The 20,984-nt window shown below is 41.7% G+C and overlaps 1 protein-coding gene across 2 annotated transcripts in view; it reads left to right on the forward strand.

Annotated features, from left to right (window-relative positions):
- si:dkey-106n21.1 (solute carrier family 23 member 2) overlaps nucleotides 1-20,984 on the forward strand; it is a 75,078-nt gene that overhangs the window by 17,038 nt on the left and 37,056 nt on the right. For both annotated transcript variants that reach the window (XM_036958890.1, XM_021576696.2), the window contains 2 exons: nucleotides 2,466-2,623; nucleotides 7,738-7,909. In XM_036958890.1, the coding sequence (XP_036814785.1) occupies nucleotides 2,466-2,623; nucleotides 7,738-7,909 (330 nt within the window). The remainder of the gene's footprint in view (nucleotides 1-2,465; nucleotides 2,624-7,737; nucleotides 7,910-20,984) is intronic.

A 20,984-nucleotide genomic window follows, 5' to 3' on the forward strand; every position in this document is an offset into this window, starting at 1 on the left:
TGTCATCGGCAGGGATTAGGAGACTAGTCAGGATCAAGGCAAAGATGAACGGAGAAAAGTCCTTGATAAAAACCTACTCCAGAGCACTCAGGACCTATCAGCCTGGGGCGAAAGTTCACCTTACAACAGGACATGGGAGAAGCTCCAAAAGAGCCAAAAAGCTCTAATTTCATGTCATCTGACCAAAGCACCGGTTCCAATCTAAGTGCCAATGTCATTAGTGAAGTCCAGGTTTTTACATTTGTTGGACAGCATGAAAATAGAGCTCTTTGGCTACGCACACCAGGGGCGGGTTTGGCATCGAAATGAGAATGCATGAGCAAAAAATTACCCAGTACCTACTGTAAAATATGGTGGTGGATATTTGATGTTATGGGGCTATTTTGCTTCCACTAGTCCTCAGGCCCTTATTAAGGTCAACCGCATCATGAACTTTATCCAGTACCAGGACATTTTAATCAAAAACCTGGTTGCCTCAGCCAGGAGGTTGAAACTTGACAGTAAGTGAACAGTATCATCCAGCAAGACAATAACACCAAACACACATCAAAATCCACAAAGAAATGATTAATTGACAACAAAATTATAATTTTTCAATGTCCATCTCAGTTTTCGGGCTTAAAACCCATTGAATTGAAGAGGACAGTCCATAAGCGCAGACAAACGATATCAAGGATCTGGAAGGATTCTGTATGGAGGAATGATCTAAGATCCCTTCCAATGTGTTCTCCAACTCATAAAACATTTTAGAAAAAGTATCAGTGTCGTTATCCTCGCAAGGTTAGACATTGATGGGTATTGAAAACAGGGGTGACAATAATTTTGAACCCTACCTTTTTGATAAAAGAAATATGACTCTCTGAGCAATTATATTAGTATAAAATAATATGTATTTTTAGCATACAATATAGCTCAGTATTTGAATGACTTATTTTATACATACTTTTTGTTCATCTTTATCAAGGGTGTCAATAAGTTTGGACGCCACTGTATGTATGTAGTAACTTATATTATTAATAGTAGCGGTAGTTATATTAATTGTAGGCCTATTAGTAATTTAACAACTTATTTTGTGCTTACATTTTTGTTGTTGCTGTTAATGTAGCTTCATTGCCAAAATCCTGACCTATCCCTTTAAACCAAATGTCATTATCGACTAATAGGGTATTTTCCCACTGCACTGTGTCAACACTGGACTATCCAGTTCCAGGCATAAGCGACATAATCGGTCACTTAGGGCCCCAGTTGGGGTCTCTTGGCAGTAATAATACACCAGGTGCAAATTCAAAATTTGGTTGTGCATCAGCAGTTTTGCCAATTTTTAGATTGGTAGTTAGTCTAGCCAGCTATCTAAACTTGTATTAACCATGGCCGAATACCAACTGGGCATGCAGGGCCCTAGCCCCCATTGATTTTGTTAGTCATTCTCACTCATATTATATTAACATGGCATAAGTCATTACAAAAGGTGCAGAATTGCAGGAAATTACCTGCAAAACAGCACATTTTTGCTTTCTACCCCATGGCAAAATGAGTAGAATTGCAGGAAATTAACTGTAAAACATTAAAAAAAATCTCTACACCGTCAAGAGGGAGGCCACTAAAATGTTTTGCCATGCTTGTGTTATGCTAGTATAACACAAGCATTGGCACACCTACATGCTTAAAGCCCAGGGCTAACATTTCAAAGAAAGTAACAGAGGAGCTGAGGGGACAATTAAATGCATATCCTGTAGTCATTCAGCAAATATGTTTTCACACTACTGATTTCAACAATGTGTTTGTAAGGTCAGGCGGATGTTTAGGGTGATTAAGGCTATCACTGAAAAGAGGAGGGCCAGCTAAGACCTGGGCCAATGTTGGTGTTATCCAACTTCAATTAACGCATTATGCGGAAGTTATGTGCGAAATGTGGTTTTGGCCTGGGCCAAGGGAGATCTAGGCTAAACCAAAACCTGTGAAGAGCTTTAAAGGGATAGTGATAGATTTAGGCAATGAAGCCCTTTTTCTACTTACCCAGAGTCAGATGAACATATGGATACCATTTTTATGTCTCTGATTGAGGGCAGATTGAAGGAATTTGGAGGTAGTTTTGTGAGCCATCGCTAACTAGCTTGAGCGCAACAGCTGGAAGTCTTCACGTACCATAAACATATAAATGTTATCCATGAGTTACTCTGACTTTGGTTAGCTAGAAAAAGGGCTTATTCACTATCCCTTTAAACGTTTGGACTGAAAAAGAATGGGGAAAATAGTAAAGGTGAATGTAGCCTTATCATAATAGTATTAGAACAGTGTGTTCTGACATTTGTATTTGTGTGTGATGTCAAGTCATGACAGGTATGTCAATGTGTCTTTCAGGGGTTGTTCTGTTGTTACGGGTTATCTGTTTACAATATACTGTGACTCGGACCATGACATTTCATGCGTATGCCTTTCGGTCTTTCTTCTGCTTCTGTCAACAGCATTATATCCTGGCATTCGGTGGCATAATTGCAGTGCCTCTGATCCTGGCCGAGCCTCTCTGTATTGGAAACAACAACGCCGCCAAGAGCCTACTCATCTCCACCATATTCTTTGTGTCGGGTGTGTGCACATTGCTCCAGACCACTATCGGAACCAGGTAGTTAGTCCTCTTGGCATTTCCTTAATAGCTTACCTTTCACATAAGGGCACACACATACAGTTGAAGTCAGAAGTTTATATACACTTAGGTTGAAAAATGAGTTTTAATGACCCCAACAACTCCACACATTTCTTGTTAACAAACTATAGTTATGGCAAGTCGGTTAGGACATCTACTATACCAAAGTATATTTATCCACAGTAAAACGAGTCCTATATCGACATAACCTGAAAGGCCACTCAGCAAGGAAGAAGCCACTGCTCCAAAACCGTCATAAAAAGCCAGACTACAGTTTGCAACTGCACATTGGGACAAAGATCGTACTTTTTGGAGAAATGTCCTCTGGTCTGAGGAAACAAAATAAAGGTATTTGGCTATAATGACCATTGTTCTGTTTGGAGGAAAAAGGGGGAGGCTTGCAAGCCGAAGAACACCATCCCAACCGTGAAGCACGAGGGTGGCAGCATCATGTTGTGAGGGTGCTTTGCTGCAGGAGGGACTGGTGCACTTCACAAAATAGCTGACATCATGAGGCAGGAAAATTATGTGGATATATTGAAGCAACATCTCAAGACATCCGTCAGGAAGTTAAAGCTTGGTCGCAAATGGGTCTTCCAAATGGACAATGACCCCAAGCATACTTCCAAAGTTGTGGCAAAATGGCTTAAGGACAACAAAGTCAAGGTATTGGAGTGGCCATCACAAAGCACTGACCTCAATCCTATAGAAAACTTGTGGGCAGAACTGAAAAAGCGTGTGCGAGCAAGGAGGCCTACAAACATGACTCAGTTACACCAGCTCTGTCAGGAGGAATGGGCCAAAAATTCACCTAACTCATTGTGGAAAGCTTCTGGAAGGTTATCCGAAACGTTTGACCCAAGATAAACAATTTAAAGGCAATGCTACCAAATACTAATTGAGTGTATGTAAACTTCTGACCCACTGGGAACGTGATGAAAGAAATAAAAGCTGAAATAAATCAATCATTCTCTTTACTTTTATTCCAACATTTCACAGTTTTAAAATAAATTGGTGATCCTAACTGACCTATAGCAGGGAATTTTTACTAGGATTAAATGTCAGGAATTGTGAAAACTGAGTTTAAATGTTTTTGGCTAAGGTGTACGTAAACTTCCGACTTATATATACACTGATTGTACAAAACCGCTGCACCACTCGGACTCCGGTGTGACGCAGTGGTCTAAGGCACTGCATTTCAGTGTAAGTGGCATCACTACAGTCCCTGGTTCAAATCCAGGCTGAATCACATCCTGCTGTGATTGGGAGTCGCATAGGGTAGTGCACAATTGGCCCAGCATCGTCCGGGTTTGGCCAGGGTAGGCCGTCATTGAAAATAAAAGTTTGTTCTTAACTGACTTGTTTGACATTAGTGCTAGTATGAACTTTGACCCAGGCACAGATTCACAGCAGGCAGAGTAAATCCAGAATATTTACTTAAGGGCTTCATATCAAAACAACAACGCAAGGGAACACTGAACGAGACTTGAGCAGCTGGCCCAGTCCACAGAGGAACCTAAATAGTCATCAAGCAGGTGATCCCAATAAGCCCAATCAGGGTCACCTGGATACTAGAGGGAACCCACGGGTGCTCTCCAGTGCCAACCACAGGTAGTACACTCCATGTAGAAACCCTAACCTGTGATAACTTGCCGAGTTAAATAAAGGATAAATATAAATGATTTAAAAAGAACACCTGCTCATTCCATGACTTAGACTGACCAGGTGAATCCAGGAGAAAGCTTTGATCTCATACTGATGTCACTTGTTTAATCCACTTCAATCAATGTAGATGAAGAGGAGGGGACGGATTAAAGAAGGATTGTTAAGCATTGAGACAATTGAGACAAGGATGGCGTATGTGTGCCATTCAGAGGGTGAATTGGCAAGACAAATATTCAAGTGTTTTTGAAATGTGTACGGTAGTAGAAGCCAGGCGTACCGGTTTGTGTCAAGAACTGCAACCCTGCTGGCTTTTTCACGCTCAACAGTTTCCCGTGTGTATCAAGAATGGTCCACCACCCAAAGGACATCCAGCCAACTTGAAACAGTGGGAAGCATTGGAGTCAACATGGGCCAGCATCCCTGTGGAATGCTTTCGACACCTTGTAGAGTCCATGCACCGAGGAATTGAGGCTGTTATGAGGGCAAAAAGGGGGGGTGTGTGGGGGGGGGGGGGGGGGGGGGGGCATTCAACTCAATATTAGGAAGGTGTTCTTAATGTTTTGTCCACTCAGTGTATAGGCCTCAGTGTATAGACACAAGGATGTATAAATGCAAACACATGTAGGAGCCTACTTTAAACCCACAGAGGCTTAGAAGAACACACAGACAAGGCTGTGTGCATGCATGCTTGAGTAGACACGCAATCGTGCACACATCTGAAACCAAACAGAGATCTGAACCGAAACAGAGATCTGAACCCAAACAACGATCTGAACTTAACATAAATCCTTCTCTAAACTCAGCAAAAAAAGAAACGTCCTCTCACTGTCAACTGCGTTAATGTTCAGCGAACTGAACATGTGTAAATATTTGTATGAACAAAACAAGATTCAACAACTGAGACATAAACTGAACAAGTTCCACAGACATGTGACTGTCAGGAATGGAATAATGTGTCCCTGAACAAAGGGGGTCAAAATCAAAAGTAACAGTCAGTATCTGGTGTAGCCACCAGCTGCATTAAGTACTGCAGTGTATCTCCTCCTCATGGACTGCACCATATTGACCAGTTCTTGCTGTGAGATGTTACCCCTACTCTTCCACCAAGGCACCTGCACGTTCCCACACATTTCTTGGGGGAATGGCCCTAGCCCTCACCCTCCGATCCAACAGATCCCAGACGTGCTCAATGGGATTGAGATCTGGGCACTTCGCTGGCCATGACAGAGCATTGACATTCCTGTCTTGCAGAAAATCACGCACAGAACGAGCAGTATGGCTGGTGGCATTGTCGGGCTGGAGGGTCATGTCAGGATGAGCCTGCAGCAAGGGTACCACATGAGGGAGGAGGATGTCTTCCCTGTAACGCACAGCATTGAGATTGTCTGCAATGACAACAAGCTCAGTCCGATGATGCTGTGACACACCACCCCAGACCATGACGGACCCTCCACCTCCAAATCGATCCTGCTCCAGATTACTGTACAGGCCTCGGTGTAACGCTCATTCCTTCGACGATCTATGCGACTCCGACCATCACCCGGGTGAGACAAAACCGCATCTTGTCATTGAAGAGCACTTTTTGCCAGTCCTGTCTGGTCCAGCGACGGTGGGTTGGTGCCCTTAGGCGACGTTGTTGCCGATGATGTCTGGAAAGGACCTGCATTACAACAGGCCTACAAGCCCTCAGTCCAGCCTCTCTCAGCCTTTTGCGGACAGTCTGAACACTGATAGAGGGATTGTGCGTTCCTGGTGTAACTCTGTCAGTTGCTGTTGCCATCCTGTACCTGTCCTGCAGGTGTGGTGTTTGGATGTACCGATCCTGTGCAGGTGTTGTTGCACATGGTTTGCCCGTGCAAGGACAATCAGCTGTCCATTCTGTCTCCCCGTAGCGCTGTCTTAGGCGTCTCACAGTACAGACATTGCAATTTATTGCCCTTTCACACAGATGAGCAGGGAACCTGGGCATCTTTCTTTTGGTGTTTTTCAGAGTCAGTAGAAAGGCCTCTTTAATATCCTAAGTTTTCATAACTCTGACCATAACTGTGACCTTCACGACTGTTCCACAGGTGCATGTTCATTAATTGTTTATGGTTCATTGAACAAGCATGGGAAACAGTGTTTAAACCCTTTTCAATGAAGATCTGTGAAGTTATTTGGATTTTTACGAATTATCTTTGAAAGACAGGGTCCTGAAAAAGGGACGTTGCTTTTTTGGCTGAGTTTATTTCCATCTAGGTAATCCTTTTGGAAATATCTGTCTCCAGTTCTAAGTAAAGTAAAGTTCCCGACAGCTTAATGCCATAATGTACAGTATAGTGAAGACAGGTTTAGGGCCTGGGCCTACCACAGTTTAAGAATGATTCCTGTCCAAAGCCTTATGTTGAGTTTCCATGAGTTAGAGCTGAAGAGCCCAGGTGCAGGATTGGTCAGTATGGTATTATATCACTATAAGACTCGACAATCACCCAGATGAGTCTATCACAGCCCAGCAGTTATGTATCATAAACATAACCTAATTGCAACCTTATTTATTCAAGCTGGTTTGAACTAATACGTGTACCCTGTAGTAGTATACAGTAATGACACTGAATATGCACTGAGTAGACTAAACATTAGGAACACCTTCTTAGTATGGCGTTGCAGTTCTTGATACAAACCAGTGCGCCTGGAACTTACTAAAAGCACTTGTCTAAAAGCATATTTGTCTGGCCCATTCACCCTTTGAATGACACACATACACAATCCATGTCTCTATTGTCTAAAGGCTTAAAAATCCTTCTTTAACCTGTCTCCTCCCCTTCATCTACACTGATTGAAGTAGATTTAACAAGTGACATCAATAAGGGATCAAAGCTTTCACCTGGATTCACCTGGTCAGTCTTTCATGGAAAGAGCAGGTGTCCTTAATGTTTTTTGCACTCAGTGTATCTCAACTGTTGTAAGACCAAAATGGGTTGGTTGTATAGGGCTAAAACTACTGGACCAGGGATGCATCCAGTGGAAGAAATCAGGCAAATAGGCACCTACAGTAGCTACCCAACCAGCTACCTTACTAGCTACCCAACCAGCTACCTTACTAGCGACCCAACCAGCTACCTTACTAGCGACCCAACCACCTACCCATTTCAATTAAGCTTATCGTTACTAAACATAATTTCTTGGCTCCAGATATCAGGAATCATTCCGTGGCCATTGAGACGACATTGGGATAATATTGGGTATGTCGTGATCGAGTTAACTTGAGCTTCTTTGACAATCTGCATCTACACCTTTAGGTCAAAGGTTAACTAAACTCATCTAAAAAGCCCAGGGTAGTTGTACTCTTTTAATCTTAAAACGTATTTGCTACCAGGCAGACCACTGGTAGATGAACCAGACCATTCCATAACCCATGCATGCTACTGGTTGCCTCTTTCTTTCCACAGGTTGCCAATCCTCCAGGGGGGTACCTTTAGCTTCATCACCCCCACTCTGGCCATACTTGCTCTGCCTAAGTGGCAGTGCCCTGCCCCCAGTGCAATGTCCCAGCAGCTTCAAAATGCCACTGGCTCCCTGCTAATGGACTCTGATGAGGTGTGGAAGTTACGCATGAGAGAGGTATGTTTGCGGTCTAGAACCAACAAGTGATATACAAAAAACTTCCTGAACTAATATCACATAGCAATATAAATCAAGACTAAATAAAATTGCATTTTTTTGTCGGGAGTAAGTGATATATTGCTAACACACTGTCTGAACTCATGTACATACCACTCTGTACACTAAATCAATTGTACTAAGTGTCGATAGCACCTTACATCCAGCATCCAGGTATAATGATTTGACTTATGACTTGTTAGAATATGTTACTTCTCTCCATGCATGAAATTGTCAACTGTCTCAAACTGAGGCTCCTGAGTTGTGCAGCTGTCTAAGGCACTTCATCTCAGTGCTAGAGGCATCACTACAGACCCTGGTTTGATTCCAGGCTGTATCACAACTTGGTGTGATTGGGAGTCCCATAGGGCGGCGCACAATTGCTCCAGCGTGGCTCAGTGTGGGCTTGGCTGGCGTGGCCCAGCGTGGGTTTGGCTGGGCCCAATTGGCCCAGCGTGGGTTTGGCTGGGGTAGGCCATCATTGTAAATAAGAATTTGTTCTTAACTGACTTGCCTAGTAAAATAAAATAGTTGGGTGCACTTTCATTAAATTGTGCACCTAGCAAAATATTGTTTGGCTTGCGATGTTTCTGAACTTTACAATGTCAGGAAAGAGGGTGCCTAGTCATTTGCATAACTGAATGCAGCCAACTGAAATGTGTGTTAATTAATTAATACAACCCCTCTGAATCAGAGTGGTGGGGGGGGGGCTTCTTTAATCAACATAAGGGCTTCTTTAATCAACATAAGGGCTTCTTTAAACAACATAATCGGTGCCCGGGGAGCAGTTGTTGTTGGGGTTAACTGCCTTTTCTCAGGGCCAGAAAGGCAGATTTTTCCACCTTGGCTACATGGGATGGCAGAATTTGCTAAACAAATGCCCTCCCGATTGATACGAATCATCATGATATCAGACTTTGCAGTCAATAATTAATTGGGAAGATTTTGGGGTAAAGCCTTTAGAAATGTTCACTCAAACAGCACCCAATGTAAAAAAAAAAACAATGTAGTTGTTTCAACTAATTATTATTAAGTAACTGGTTCCACAGGCTTTTTTTTTGTTTACTCAACTTTTTGGTCCTAGTGTTACCTAAAAAAAATGTCCTAAATTTAGCTCCACTTGAGAAAACATAGGCAGAAAAATCTGTCGATTTAAAATTATGTTTGCTCAAATTGTCTCATATGTTCATTTAACTCAAAATTATTATCTGAGCATCTTACCTAAAAAAAGGCTGCAGAAGTAGCACACAGTGCTATTAATAACATACAACATTTTCAATTTACATGATTACATTGTGCATGTTCATTTATAAAGTAATTCATGTTCAACATGATTATTTTATTTAGCATTGTGATTAAGGAGTACAATTTAAACAGAGTAATATGCCCCACCAACATTAGACAACCATAACTAAACAACGAAAATAGCTGAAATAGGTAGTGTAAATCAAATCAATGATGAGAGAATAGTCAGATTAACTGATGATTGACACAGACATGGTGGTGTAGCTGGAGGTTTGAAGTTCAAATCCCAGGTGAAGACATGATGCATAATAGTTAAGTGTGTAAATGAACATGCACAATGTAATCCTGTACGTTAACGTGTGTCAAATATGTACGTTGAAAACATTATATGTTAAACGCATTGTGTGTTTAACTAATTCCACAGCCTTTTGTAGGTAAAATTCACAAATTATAATTTCTAGTTGAATGAGCATATGAGACAGATTGAGCAAACAAATCATTTTAAATTGACTGAATATTTTGCCTACGTTTTCTCAAGTTGGAGCTAAATTTGTGCCAACAATGGTAATACTTGGACCGAAAAGTTAAGTGATCAAAACAAGGCTGTGGAACCAGTTACTTAATAATAATTCGTTGAAACTATATATATTATTTTACAGTGTATGACGACTGAATTGCGCATGGCAAAGATTTAACGAATACTTCAGACCAACATTTTTGAATACCTGGTTTGCATACCCATTGTTGCCTTAGTTAGCGTTTACTGGTAGATATCATAATTGAAACGTCTTTCCTACCCTACCGCTACCGATGTCGTTTAATTCTGTGAGCTGCTCCATGCCACAACCAGTTGAGAGCTGCAGGCTCTTGTTGTCTGATATTCCGGTGAAACTAGCTATGTGTGCCTGGTGCATGTGAATATAGTTCACGTGCTTTGCGATTGTGTAGGCTACTTTGTACATTATTTCTCTATTGAATTACATAATTGATACGGGGTATACTTCCGCTATACTACTTGTATACGCATCAGTGGAGATTAAGAATATGAGTATGAGTATTTGCAATGCCCAATGACATTTTTGGGGGTATACTGTACATCTTAATATCCCTGCGTATATCCCCCACTGCAACTCTGTATGTACTGTGTCTATATCCAATAGTGAGTGCTAAAAAGCTAACCAACTGTCTGAAATTACTCACATCCAAGAAACCCAGGACTCTAAATCAAACTGTCTTTTCTTTCACTAAGTTTCTGTTGTTTACATGCTTACACTTCTGACTGTAAGACTTTAAAAATTCAATATGTATCCTCAGCTGCAACTTGTCACAGAGCACTTCAAATATTTTAGCCCCCATCAGGTATGAGTCACTGCCTCTTATATAAGCCTTAAAAGTCATTAGAAACTACACCTAGTCCTCAAGGGAGGCCCTTACAAATATACTTGACATTGACGATTTTAGGGCTTAGGTAAGATTAATTACCTTAAATAGTTTGCAATTCATTGCATGTGTGCTGTGTGTTCACTGCTTCACCCAAAATATTTGATTGAAAACATTGGTAGTTTAGCGAAGACAAGTCTGGACAGTAATTCCACCCAATACATCTTTTACACATTGACAAGACAGGTTTTATGTGTTTTTTTTTGTTTTACAATTCACAACACACCCTAAAACATTCAACCTAAAACGTTCACCCTAAAACATGTTGATAGATGTTTATAGTGAATGTTGATGGATGTTCATAGGGAATATTGATTGATTTTAATAGGTGTAACAGATGTGATCGTACAATGCCCAGCCAGCAGCCCCAGTTGCTTGGTATTTATTCTGACAATAGAAGCACATTACAGTGCATTCGGGATGTATTCGGACCCCTTGACTATTTCAACATTTCATTACGTTATAGCGTTATACTGAAATGTATTAAATTGTTTTTTTTTCTTCATCAATCTACTCACAATGCCCCATAATGACAAAGCAAAAATATTTTTTTGACATTTTTCAAATACATAAATATATTTATAAAATTAAATATCACAAGTATTCAGACCCTTTACTCAGTACACCGTGAAGCACCTTTGGCAGCGATTACAGCCTTGAGTCTTGGGTAGAAGCTACAAGCTTGGCACACCTGTATTTGGGGAGTTTCTCCCATTCTTCTCTGCAGATCCTCTCAAGCTCTATCAGGATGGATGGGGAGCAAGGCTGCACAGCCATTTTCATGTCTCTCCAGATATGTTTGATTGTGTTCAAGTCTGGGCTCTGGCTGGACCACTCAAGGACATTCAGAAACTTGTCCTGAAGCCACTCCTGTGTTGCCTTGGCTGTGTGCTTAGGGTCGTTGTCCTGTTGGATGGTGAACCTTCGCCCCAGTCTGATGTCCTGAGCGCTCTGGAGCAGGTTTTCATCAAGGATCTCTCTTTTTTCATCAAGGATCTCTCTCCTCTGTTCATCTTTCCCTCGATTCTGACTAGTCTCCCAGTCCCTGCCACTGAAAAACATTCCCACAGCATGATGCTTCCACCACCGCGCTTCACCGTTAGGGATAGTGCCAGGTTTCCTCCAGATGGGATGCTTAGCATTCATGCCAAAGAGTTCAATGTTGGTTTCATCAGATCAGAGATTCTTGTTTCTCATGGTCTGAGAGTCCTTTAGGTGGAAATGATCGGGAGTCTCATAGGGCGGTGCACAATTGGCCCAGCATCATCCGGGTTAGGGGAGGGTTTGGACAGGGAGCTTTACTTGGCTCATCGCGCTGTAGCGACTCCTTGGGGCGGGCCAGGCGCCTGCAGGCTGACCACGGTTGTCAGTTGAAAGGTGTTTCCTCCGACACATTTGTGCGGCTGGCATCTGGGTTAAGTGTTAAGAAGCGTGGCTTGGCGGGTCATGTTTCGGAGCACTCATGACGCGACCTTTGCCTCCCGAGCCTGTTGGGGATTTGCAGCGATGAGACAAGATCAAAATTAGGGAGAATGTGTACTTACGGACCTTTTTTGATACCCTTCCCCAGATCTGTGCCTCGACACAATCCTGTCTCAGAGCTCTACGGACAATTCCTTTGACCTCTGGGCTTGTTTTTTTCTCTGACATGCACTGTCAATCATGGGACCTTATATAGACAGGTGTGTGGATTTCCAAATCATGTCCAATCAATTTAATTTACCGCAGGTGGACTCCAATGAAGTTGTAGAAATATCTCAAGGATGATCAATGGGAACAGGATGCACCTGAGGTCAATTTCGAGGCTCATAGCAAAGGGTCTGAATACTTATGTAAATAAGGTATCTCTTTTTTTTAAATACATATGCAAACATTTCTAAAAACCTGTTTTCGCTTTTTCATTATGGGATATAGTGTGTAGATTGTAGAGTTAAAAAAAACATTTTAGAATAAGGCTGTGACTTAAAATGTGGAAAAATTCAAGGGGTCTGAATACTTTCTGAATGCAGTGTAGATGTGCAGGACAACAGGATGTTGATGGCTGTAGATTTGTGATTCGTCGCATCCATGTCAATATCAGACTAGGTATTTTGTAATCAAATGTCATAACAATGACAAAACATTTAAAAATACAATAAATGTAAACACCTGACGATAGACACCAGGAGGCACATTAGACAACAGTATGTTGATGGTTGTAGATTCATGATTAGTCTGTTAGCATGGAAATAACTGTGCATTAGCAGGGAGATTTGGTATTTGGTATTTTGGTATTTTATTAGGATCCCCATTAGCTGTTGCAATAGCAGCTGCTTCTCTTCCTGGGGTTCACACAATACATGAAATATAATACAGAATGACATAATACAGAACATCAATAGTCAAGAACAGCTCAAGGACAGAACTACTTCCATTTTCTTAAAAGGTACACGTAGCCTACATACAGTGCCTTGCGAAAGTAATCGGCCCCCTTGAACTTTGCGACCTTTTGCCACATTTCAGGCTTCAAACATAAAGATATAAAACTGTATTTTTTTGTGAAGAATCAACAACAAGTGGGACACAATCATGAAGTGGAACAACATTTATTGGATATTTCAAACTTTTTTAACAAATCAAAAACCGAAAAATTGGGCGTGCAAAATTATTCAGCCCCTTTACTTTCAGTGCAAACTCTCTCCAGAAGTTCAGTGAGGATCTCTGAATGATCCAATGTTGACCTAAATGACTAATGATGATAAATACAATCCACCTGTGTGTAATCAAGTCTCCGTATAAATGCACCTGCACTGTGATAGTCTCAGAGGTCCGTTAAAAGCGCAGAGAGCATCATGAAGAACAAGGAACACACCAGGCAGGTCCGAGATACTGTTGTGAAGAAGTTTAAAGCCGGATTTGGATACAAAAAGATTTCCCAAGCTTTAAACATCCCAAGGAGCACTGTGCAAGCGATAATATTGAAATGGAAGGAGTATCAGACCACTGCAAATCTACCAAGACCTGGCCGTCCCTCTAAACTTTCAGCTCATACAAGGAGAAGACTGATCAGAGATGCAGCCAAGAGGCCCATGATCACTCTGGATGAACTGCAGAGATCTACAGCTGAGGTGGGAGACTCTGTCCATAGGACAACAATCAGTATATTGCACAAATCTGGCCTTTATGGAAGAGTGGCAAGAAGAAAGCCATTTCTTAAAGATATCCATAAAAAGTGTCGTTTAACGTTTGCCACAAGCCACCTGGGAGACACACCAAACATGTGGAAGAAGGTGCTCTGGTCAGATGAAACCAAAATTGAACTTTTTGGCAACAATGCAAGACGTTATGTTTGGCGTAAAAGCAACACAGCTCATCACCCTGAACACACCATCCCCACTGTCAAACATGGTGGTGGCAGCATCATGGTTTGGCCCTGCTTTTCTTCAGCAGGGACAGGGAAGATGGTTAAAATTGATGGGAAGATGGATGGAGCCAAATACAGGACCATTCTGGAAGAAAACCTGATGGAGTCTGCAAAAGACCTGAGACTGGGACGGAGATTTGTCTTCCAACAAGACAATGATCCAAAACATAAAGCAAAATCTACAATGGAATGGTTCAAAAATAAACATATCCAGGTGTTAGAATGGCCAAGTCAAAGTCCAGACCTGAATCCAATCGAGAATCTGTGGAAAGAACTGAAAACTGCTGTTCACAAATGCTCTCCATCCAACCTCACTGAGCTCGAGCTGTTTTGCAAGGAGGAATGGGAAAAAATTTCAGTCTCTCGATGTGCAAAACTGATAGAGACATACCCCAAGCGATTTACAGCTGTAATCGCAGCAAAAGGTGGCGCTACAAAGTATTAAGCGAGGTCCCAGTTGTCTACCAGTAAAGGCCGCTTTACCACTCCTGGGTAGCGGAATTACTTTAGCTTCCCTCCAGGCCTGAGGACAAAGACTTTCCTCTAGGCTCAGATTAAAAATATGACAGATAGGAGTGGCTATAATCAGCTACCATCCTCAGTAGCTTTCCATTTAAGTCGTCAATGCGAGGTTTGTCACTATTGATCGATAACAATAATTTTTACCACTCTCCCACACTAACTTGACACAATTCAAACTTGCAATGCTTTTCTTTCATTATTTGTTTTTTTACTCATGAATACAATTGCTTACTGTTCGTTGTGGGCATTTCCTGCCTAAGTTTGCCCACTTTGCCAATGAAATAATCATAAAATAAATGGCAACATCAAATCGTTTTTTGATGAATAAGCCATCTGATTCGATGAAAGATGGAGTTGAATTTGACAAATATGAAATAATGTGATCATTACAATTAGAGCGTGCTAGCTAACTTGCTCTTACAGCAATTACATACAAAAGCACATCCCAGGATGCCCCCAATACAGTGGCAAACCGTCATTCAGAGCTCCACCTGTTTAGCTAAAGAAAAATAAATAAATGAGTCACATATCAGTTTGCGAACACTGTAAAAAGAAAATTAATTGAGTGAATAAAGCCTCATACAACCATGGTCTCTTTCTTGCTATATTGAGTAAGGCAGCTCCAAAGTGCAGGTGTTCAAGCCTATCTCAGTGCTTTCTGTGGTGGAGGGGCATCCAGCAGAAAATACAGAGTGTATATATTGGTAATCTTCACTAGTTGCGCTGTGATTGGCGCAGTGTACTGTCACTCATGGGGACACTACGTCACTGCAGAATCTACAGGGCGAGCTAGGCAGTTCAAGCCCCCTTGGATGCTGCAATAGATGTAAATTAGAAGTGCCCATCCAAGAAGGCTCAAGGTCATTGGCCACAGATAAAATTGTCAAATCACGTTATATCTACCATAGCTTTGATTGGACTGATCTTGTCAACATCATATTTTCAAACCTTAGCTAGCAAGCTAGACAAGCAGTTATCATCATGAATCATGTTGCCAAATCTACTGGCAAATCCTTTTCAATCCTTGTCATATGAAAATAAATTCTAGATTAAATGTATCGGTGCTCATCGGAAATAACAAATTCAACAGTGATTGGTTTTTGAAGGAAACAGTGGCTGCAAGCGTTGCAAAGCAATCACTATTTTGCGTCCCATGCCTGCTATTCAGTGGAGCGGGAGTGTGTTCCAAGTTTGGGTTAAAGGATTTAAAACATCTATCTGAAAGGATATTTTTTCCATTCTTAAAAGGATAAACATTCACACGCAACACCATGCGCCAGAAAAGGTTGAATACGGTGGCCATGCTGTCAATCCAGCATGACTTCTGCCACGTTCAAGACAACTGGAAAATTGGAACTGGAAAATCTCAGACTTCACTGAGTCCAAGTCAACTGGGAAAAAATTAGCTCTGACTGGGAAAATACGTTTTGGATGGTCATCCAGAATTCCAAGTCGGGAACTCAAGCCTCATTCTAGACCTCTGACCTGAAGATCACTGATGTCATGATTCAACCTAGTTTTTTTCCAAGATCCCAGTTGTCTTGAAAGCACCATAAATCCAGAGGATGCCAGACTTTGATGACAAAGTTTGATGACAAAATTTGCCCACAAAAAGAACCGTCGCTCCACCTTCCTATTTGAGTAAGCACAGCACAACAACGAGTCCAGAAATGTCTTGTATGCTGCAACATATACACTGCTCAAAAAAATAAATGGAACACTTAAACAACACAATGTAACTCACAGTCAATCACACTTCTGTGAAATCAAACTGTCCACTTAGGAAGCAACACTGATTGACAATAAATGTCACATGCTGTTGTGCAAATGGAATAGACAACAGGTGGAAATTATAGGCAATTAGCAAGACACCCCCAATAAAGGAGTGGTTCTGCAGGTGGTAACCACAGACCACTTCTCAGTTCCTATGCTTCCTGGCTGATGTTTTTGCAGGACCGCTACCTCCGCCTTTGTGCAAGGAGGAGCAGGAGGAGCACTGCCAGAGCCCTGCCAAATGACCTCCAGCAGGCCACAAATGTGCATGTGTCTGCTCAAATGGTCAGAAACAGACTCCATGAGGGTGGTATGAGGGCCTGACATCCACAGGTGGTGGTTGTGCTTACAGCCCAACACCGTGCAGGACGTTTGGCATTTGCCAGAGAACACCAAGATTGGCAAATTCGCCACTGGCGCCCTGTGCTCTTCACAGATGAAAGCAGGTTCACACTGAGCACGTGACAGAGTCTGGAGACGCCGTGGAGAACGTTCTGCTGCCTGCAACATCCTCCAGCATGACCGGTTTGGCGGTGGGTCAGTCATGGTGTGGGGTGGCATTTCTTTGGGGGGCCGCACAGCCCTCCATGTGCTCTCCAGAGGTAGCCTGACTGTCATTAGGTACAGAGATGAGATCCTCAGACCCCTTGTGAGACCATATGCTGATGCGCTTGGCCCTGGGTTCCTCCTAATGCAAGACAATGCTAGACCTCATGTGACTGGAGTGTGTCAGCAGTTCCTGCAAGAGGAAGGCATTGATGCTATGGACTGGCCCGCCCGTTCCCCAGACCTGAATCCAATTGAGCACATCTGGGACATCATGTCTCGCTCCATCCACCAACGCCACGTTGCACCACAGACTGTCCAGGAGTTGGCGGATGCTTTAGTCCAGGTCTGGGAGGAGATCCCTCAGGAGACGATCCGCCACCTCATCAGGAGCATGCCCAGGCGTTGTAGGGAGGTCATACAGGCACGTGGAGGCCACACACATTACTGAGCCTCATTTTGACTTGTTTTAAGGACATTACAAAGATGGATCAGCCTGTAGTGTGGTTTTCCACTTTAATTTTGAGTGTCACTCCAAATCCAGACCTCCATGGGTTGATAAATTTGATTTTCATTGATAATTTTTGTGTGATTTTGTTGTCAGCACATTCAACTATTTAAAGAAAAAAGTATTTAATAAGAATATTTCATTCATTCAGATCTAGGATGTGTTATTTTAGTGTTCCCTTTATTTTTTTGAGCAGTGTATTATGTAATATGCCAGGGAGATATGTATACTGTAGCTAAGAAATTAATGCTAAGTGTATATTGTGTAGAAAGCTGTTAGTAGGCCATGTGCCTAACCCTAATAATTTGGTCCCTTTCCCCGCAGAACTTTGCCTACTGTTCTGACTTGATGTAGCCTATAGCCTGTTTTAGAGAAATGTCATCATCAAATATGGTCTGCTTATTTGCCCCCTTAATTTATCCCATGGTTCTGACTTGGTATACAAGGAGAATACTGTATAAATAGTGTCGCTGTACATTTTGGGGTGGCAGGTAGCCTAGTGGTTAGAGCATTGGGCCATTAACCGAAAGGTTGCTGGATTGAATCCACGAGCTGACAAGGTAAAAATCTGTTGCTCTGCCCCTGAACAAGGCAGTTAACCCACTGTTCCCCCGGTAGGCTGTCATTGTAAATAAGAATTTGTTCTTAACTCACTTGCCTAGTTAAAATAAAATAAAATAAATACACCTAGTCACTACAAAGATACAGGCGTCCTTCCTATCTCAGTTGTCTGAGATACTGACTTGCCTAGTTAAATATAGCTTAAATTATTAGTATAATTTTTAAATTTCATAAGTGCTGAACAAATAGTTATATTGACTGGTGGCATTGTCATGCTGGAGGGTCATGTCAGGATGAGCCTGCAGGAAGGGTACCACATGAGGGAGGAGGATGTCTTCCCTGTAACGCATAGCGTTGCTATTGCCTGCAATGACAACAATCTCAGTCCAATGATGCTGTGACACACCACCCCAGACCATGACGGACCCTCCACCTCCAAATCGATCCCGCTCCAGAGTACAGGCTTCGGTATAATGCTCATTCCTTTGACGATAAATGCGAATCCGACCATCACCCCTGGTGAGACAAAACCGCAACTTGTCAGTGAAGAGGACTTTGCCAGTCCTGTCTGGTCCAGCGACGGTGGTTTTGTACCCATAGGCGACGTTGTTGCCTACAAGCCCTCAGTCCAGCCTCTCTCAGCCTTTTGCGGACAGTCTGAGCACTGATGGAGGGCAGTTGTTGTTGCCATCCTGTACCTGTCCCGCAGGGGTGATGTTTGGATGTACCGATCCTATGCAGGTGTTGTTACACGTGGTCTGCCACTGCGAGGACGATCAGCTGTCCTTCTTGTCTCCCTGTAGTGCTGTCTTAGGTGTCTCACAGAATGGACATTGCCATTTATTGCCCTGGCCACATTTGCAGTCCTCATGCCTCCTTGCAGCACGCCTAAGGCACGTTCACACAGATGAGCAGGGACCCTGGGCATCTTTCTTTTGGTGTTTTCCAGAGTCAGTAGAAAGGCCTCTTTAGTGTCCTAAGTTTTCATAACAGTGACCTTTAATTGCCTTCCGTCTGTAAGCTGTTATTATCTTAACCACCGTTCCACAGGTGCTTGTTCCTTAATTGTTTATGGTTCATTGAACAAGCATGGGAAACAGTGTTTAAATCCTTTACAATGAAGTTATTTTGATTTTACGAATTATCTTTGAAAGACAGGGTCCTGAAAAAAGAAAGTTTCTTTTTTTTGTTGAGTTTAGATCGATGAGGACAAAAAACAGTTTAATCAATTTTAGAATAAGGCTGTAACCTAACAACATGTGGAAAAAGTCAAGGGGTCTGAATAATTTCCGAAGCCTTCAGAAAGTATTCATACAGTAGCCCTTGACTTATTCCACATTTTGTTGTGTTACAGCCTGAATTCAAAATGGATTGAAAAAATATATAATTCTCACTCATCTACACACAATACCCCATAATGACAAAGTGAAAACACGTTTTTAGAAATGTTTGAACATTTCTAGATAATTTAAGGAATAAATAGCTAATTGACATAATTCTTAAGACCCCTGAGTGAATACTTTATAGAAGCACCTTCGGTGTTGATTTCTGCTGTTAGTCTTTTGGAGCATTATTTCTTATCCTTCAAGCTCTATCAAGTTGATTGTTGACCATTTCTAGACAGCCATTTTCAAGTTTTGCCAATACCTAATTAAGTCAAAACTGTAATTAGGCCACTCAGGAACATTCAAATCAAATAAAAGCAAATAAAATCCAACTTAATTTGTCACAATGCGCCGACTACAACAAGTGTAAACCTTACCGTGAAATGCTTACTTACAAGCCCTTAACCAACAGTTCAGTTCAAGAAGAGTTAAGAAAATATTTACCAAATAAACTAAATAAAAAAATAATAAAAAGTAACACAATAACATAACATCAATGAGAACATATACAGGGGGTACCGGTACCGATTCAGTATGCGGGGTACAGGTTAGAGGTAATTTGTACATGTAGGTAGGGGTGAAGTGACTATGCATAGATAATAAACAGCGAGTAGCAGCAGTGTACAAAACTGTAATAGTCCAGTGGCCATTTGAGTAGTTGTTCAGCAGTCTTGTGGCTTTGGGGTTCTAGCTGTTATAAGGAGCCTTTTGGTCCTAGACTTGGCGCTCCGGTATCAATGTTGTCTTGGTAAGTGATTCCAGTGTTCATTTGGTCTTGTGTTTTAGGTTATTGTTCTTCTGAAATATGAATTAGTCTCCCAGTGTCTGTTAGAAAGCAGACTGAAATCAAGTTTTTCTCTTGGATTTTGCCTAGTATTCCTTTTTCTTTTTATCCAAAAAAAAATCCTTATTCCTTGCCGATGACAGGCATACAAATAACATAATGCAGCCAGCACTATGCTTGAAAATATGAAGAGTGGTACTCAGTGATTTGTTGTTGGATTTGCCCCGAACAAAACACTTCATATTCAGGACAAAAAGTTAATTTCTTTGTCCAATATTTTGTTCAGTATTGCCAAAGTGCCTTGTTGCAAACAGTATGCATGTTTTGGAATATTTTTATTCTGTATATGATTCCTTCTTTTCACTCTGTCATTTAGGTTAGTATTGTGGAGTAACTACAATGTTGTTGATCCATCCTCAGTTTTCTCATATTACAACCATTAAACTCTGTAACTGTTTTTAAATCAACATTGGTCAAATCCCAAAGCAGTTTACTTCCTCTTCGACAACTGAGGTAGGAAGGACGCCTGTATCTTTGTAGTGACTAGGTGTATTTATTTTTATTTAACTAGGCAAATCAGTTAAGAACAAACTCTTATTTCCATTGACAGCCTAGGAACAGTGGGTTAACTGCCTTGTTCAGGGGAAAAACGACATATTTTTAACTTTTCGGCTCAGGGATTTGATCTTGCAACATTTTGGTTACTAGTCCAATGCTCTAACCACTAGGCTACCTGCCACCCCATATTGATACACCATCCAAGGCCTGATTAATAACTTCACCATGCTCAAAGGGACATTCAGCGTCTACTTATTTTTTACATTTTTTAAACACATCTACCAATCGGTTCCCTTCTTTGCGAGGCATTG

This window comes from Oncorhynchus mykiss, chromosome 2 (assembly GCF_013265735.2).
Source record: "Oncorhynchus mykiss isolate Arlee chromosome 2, USDA_OmykA_1.1, whole genome shotgun sequence".
NCBI classification, from domain to species: Eukaryota; Metazoa; Chordata; class Actinopteri; order Salmoniformes; family Salmonidae; genus Oncorhynchus; species Oncorhynchus mykiss.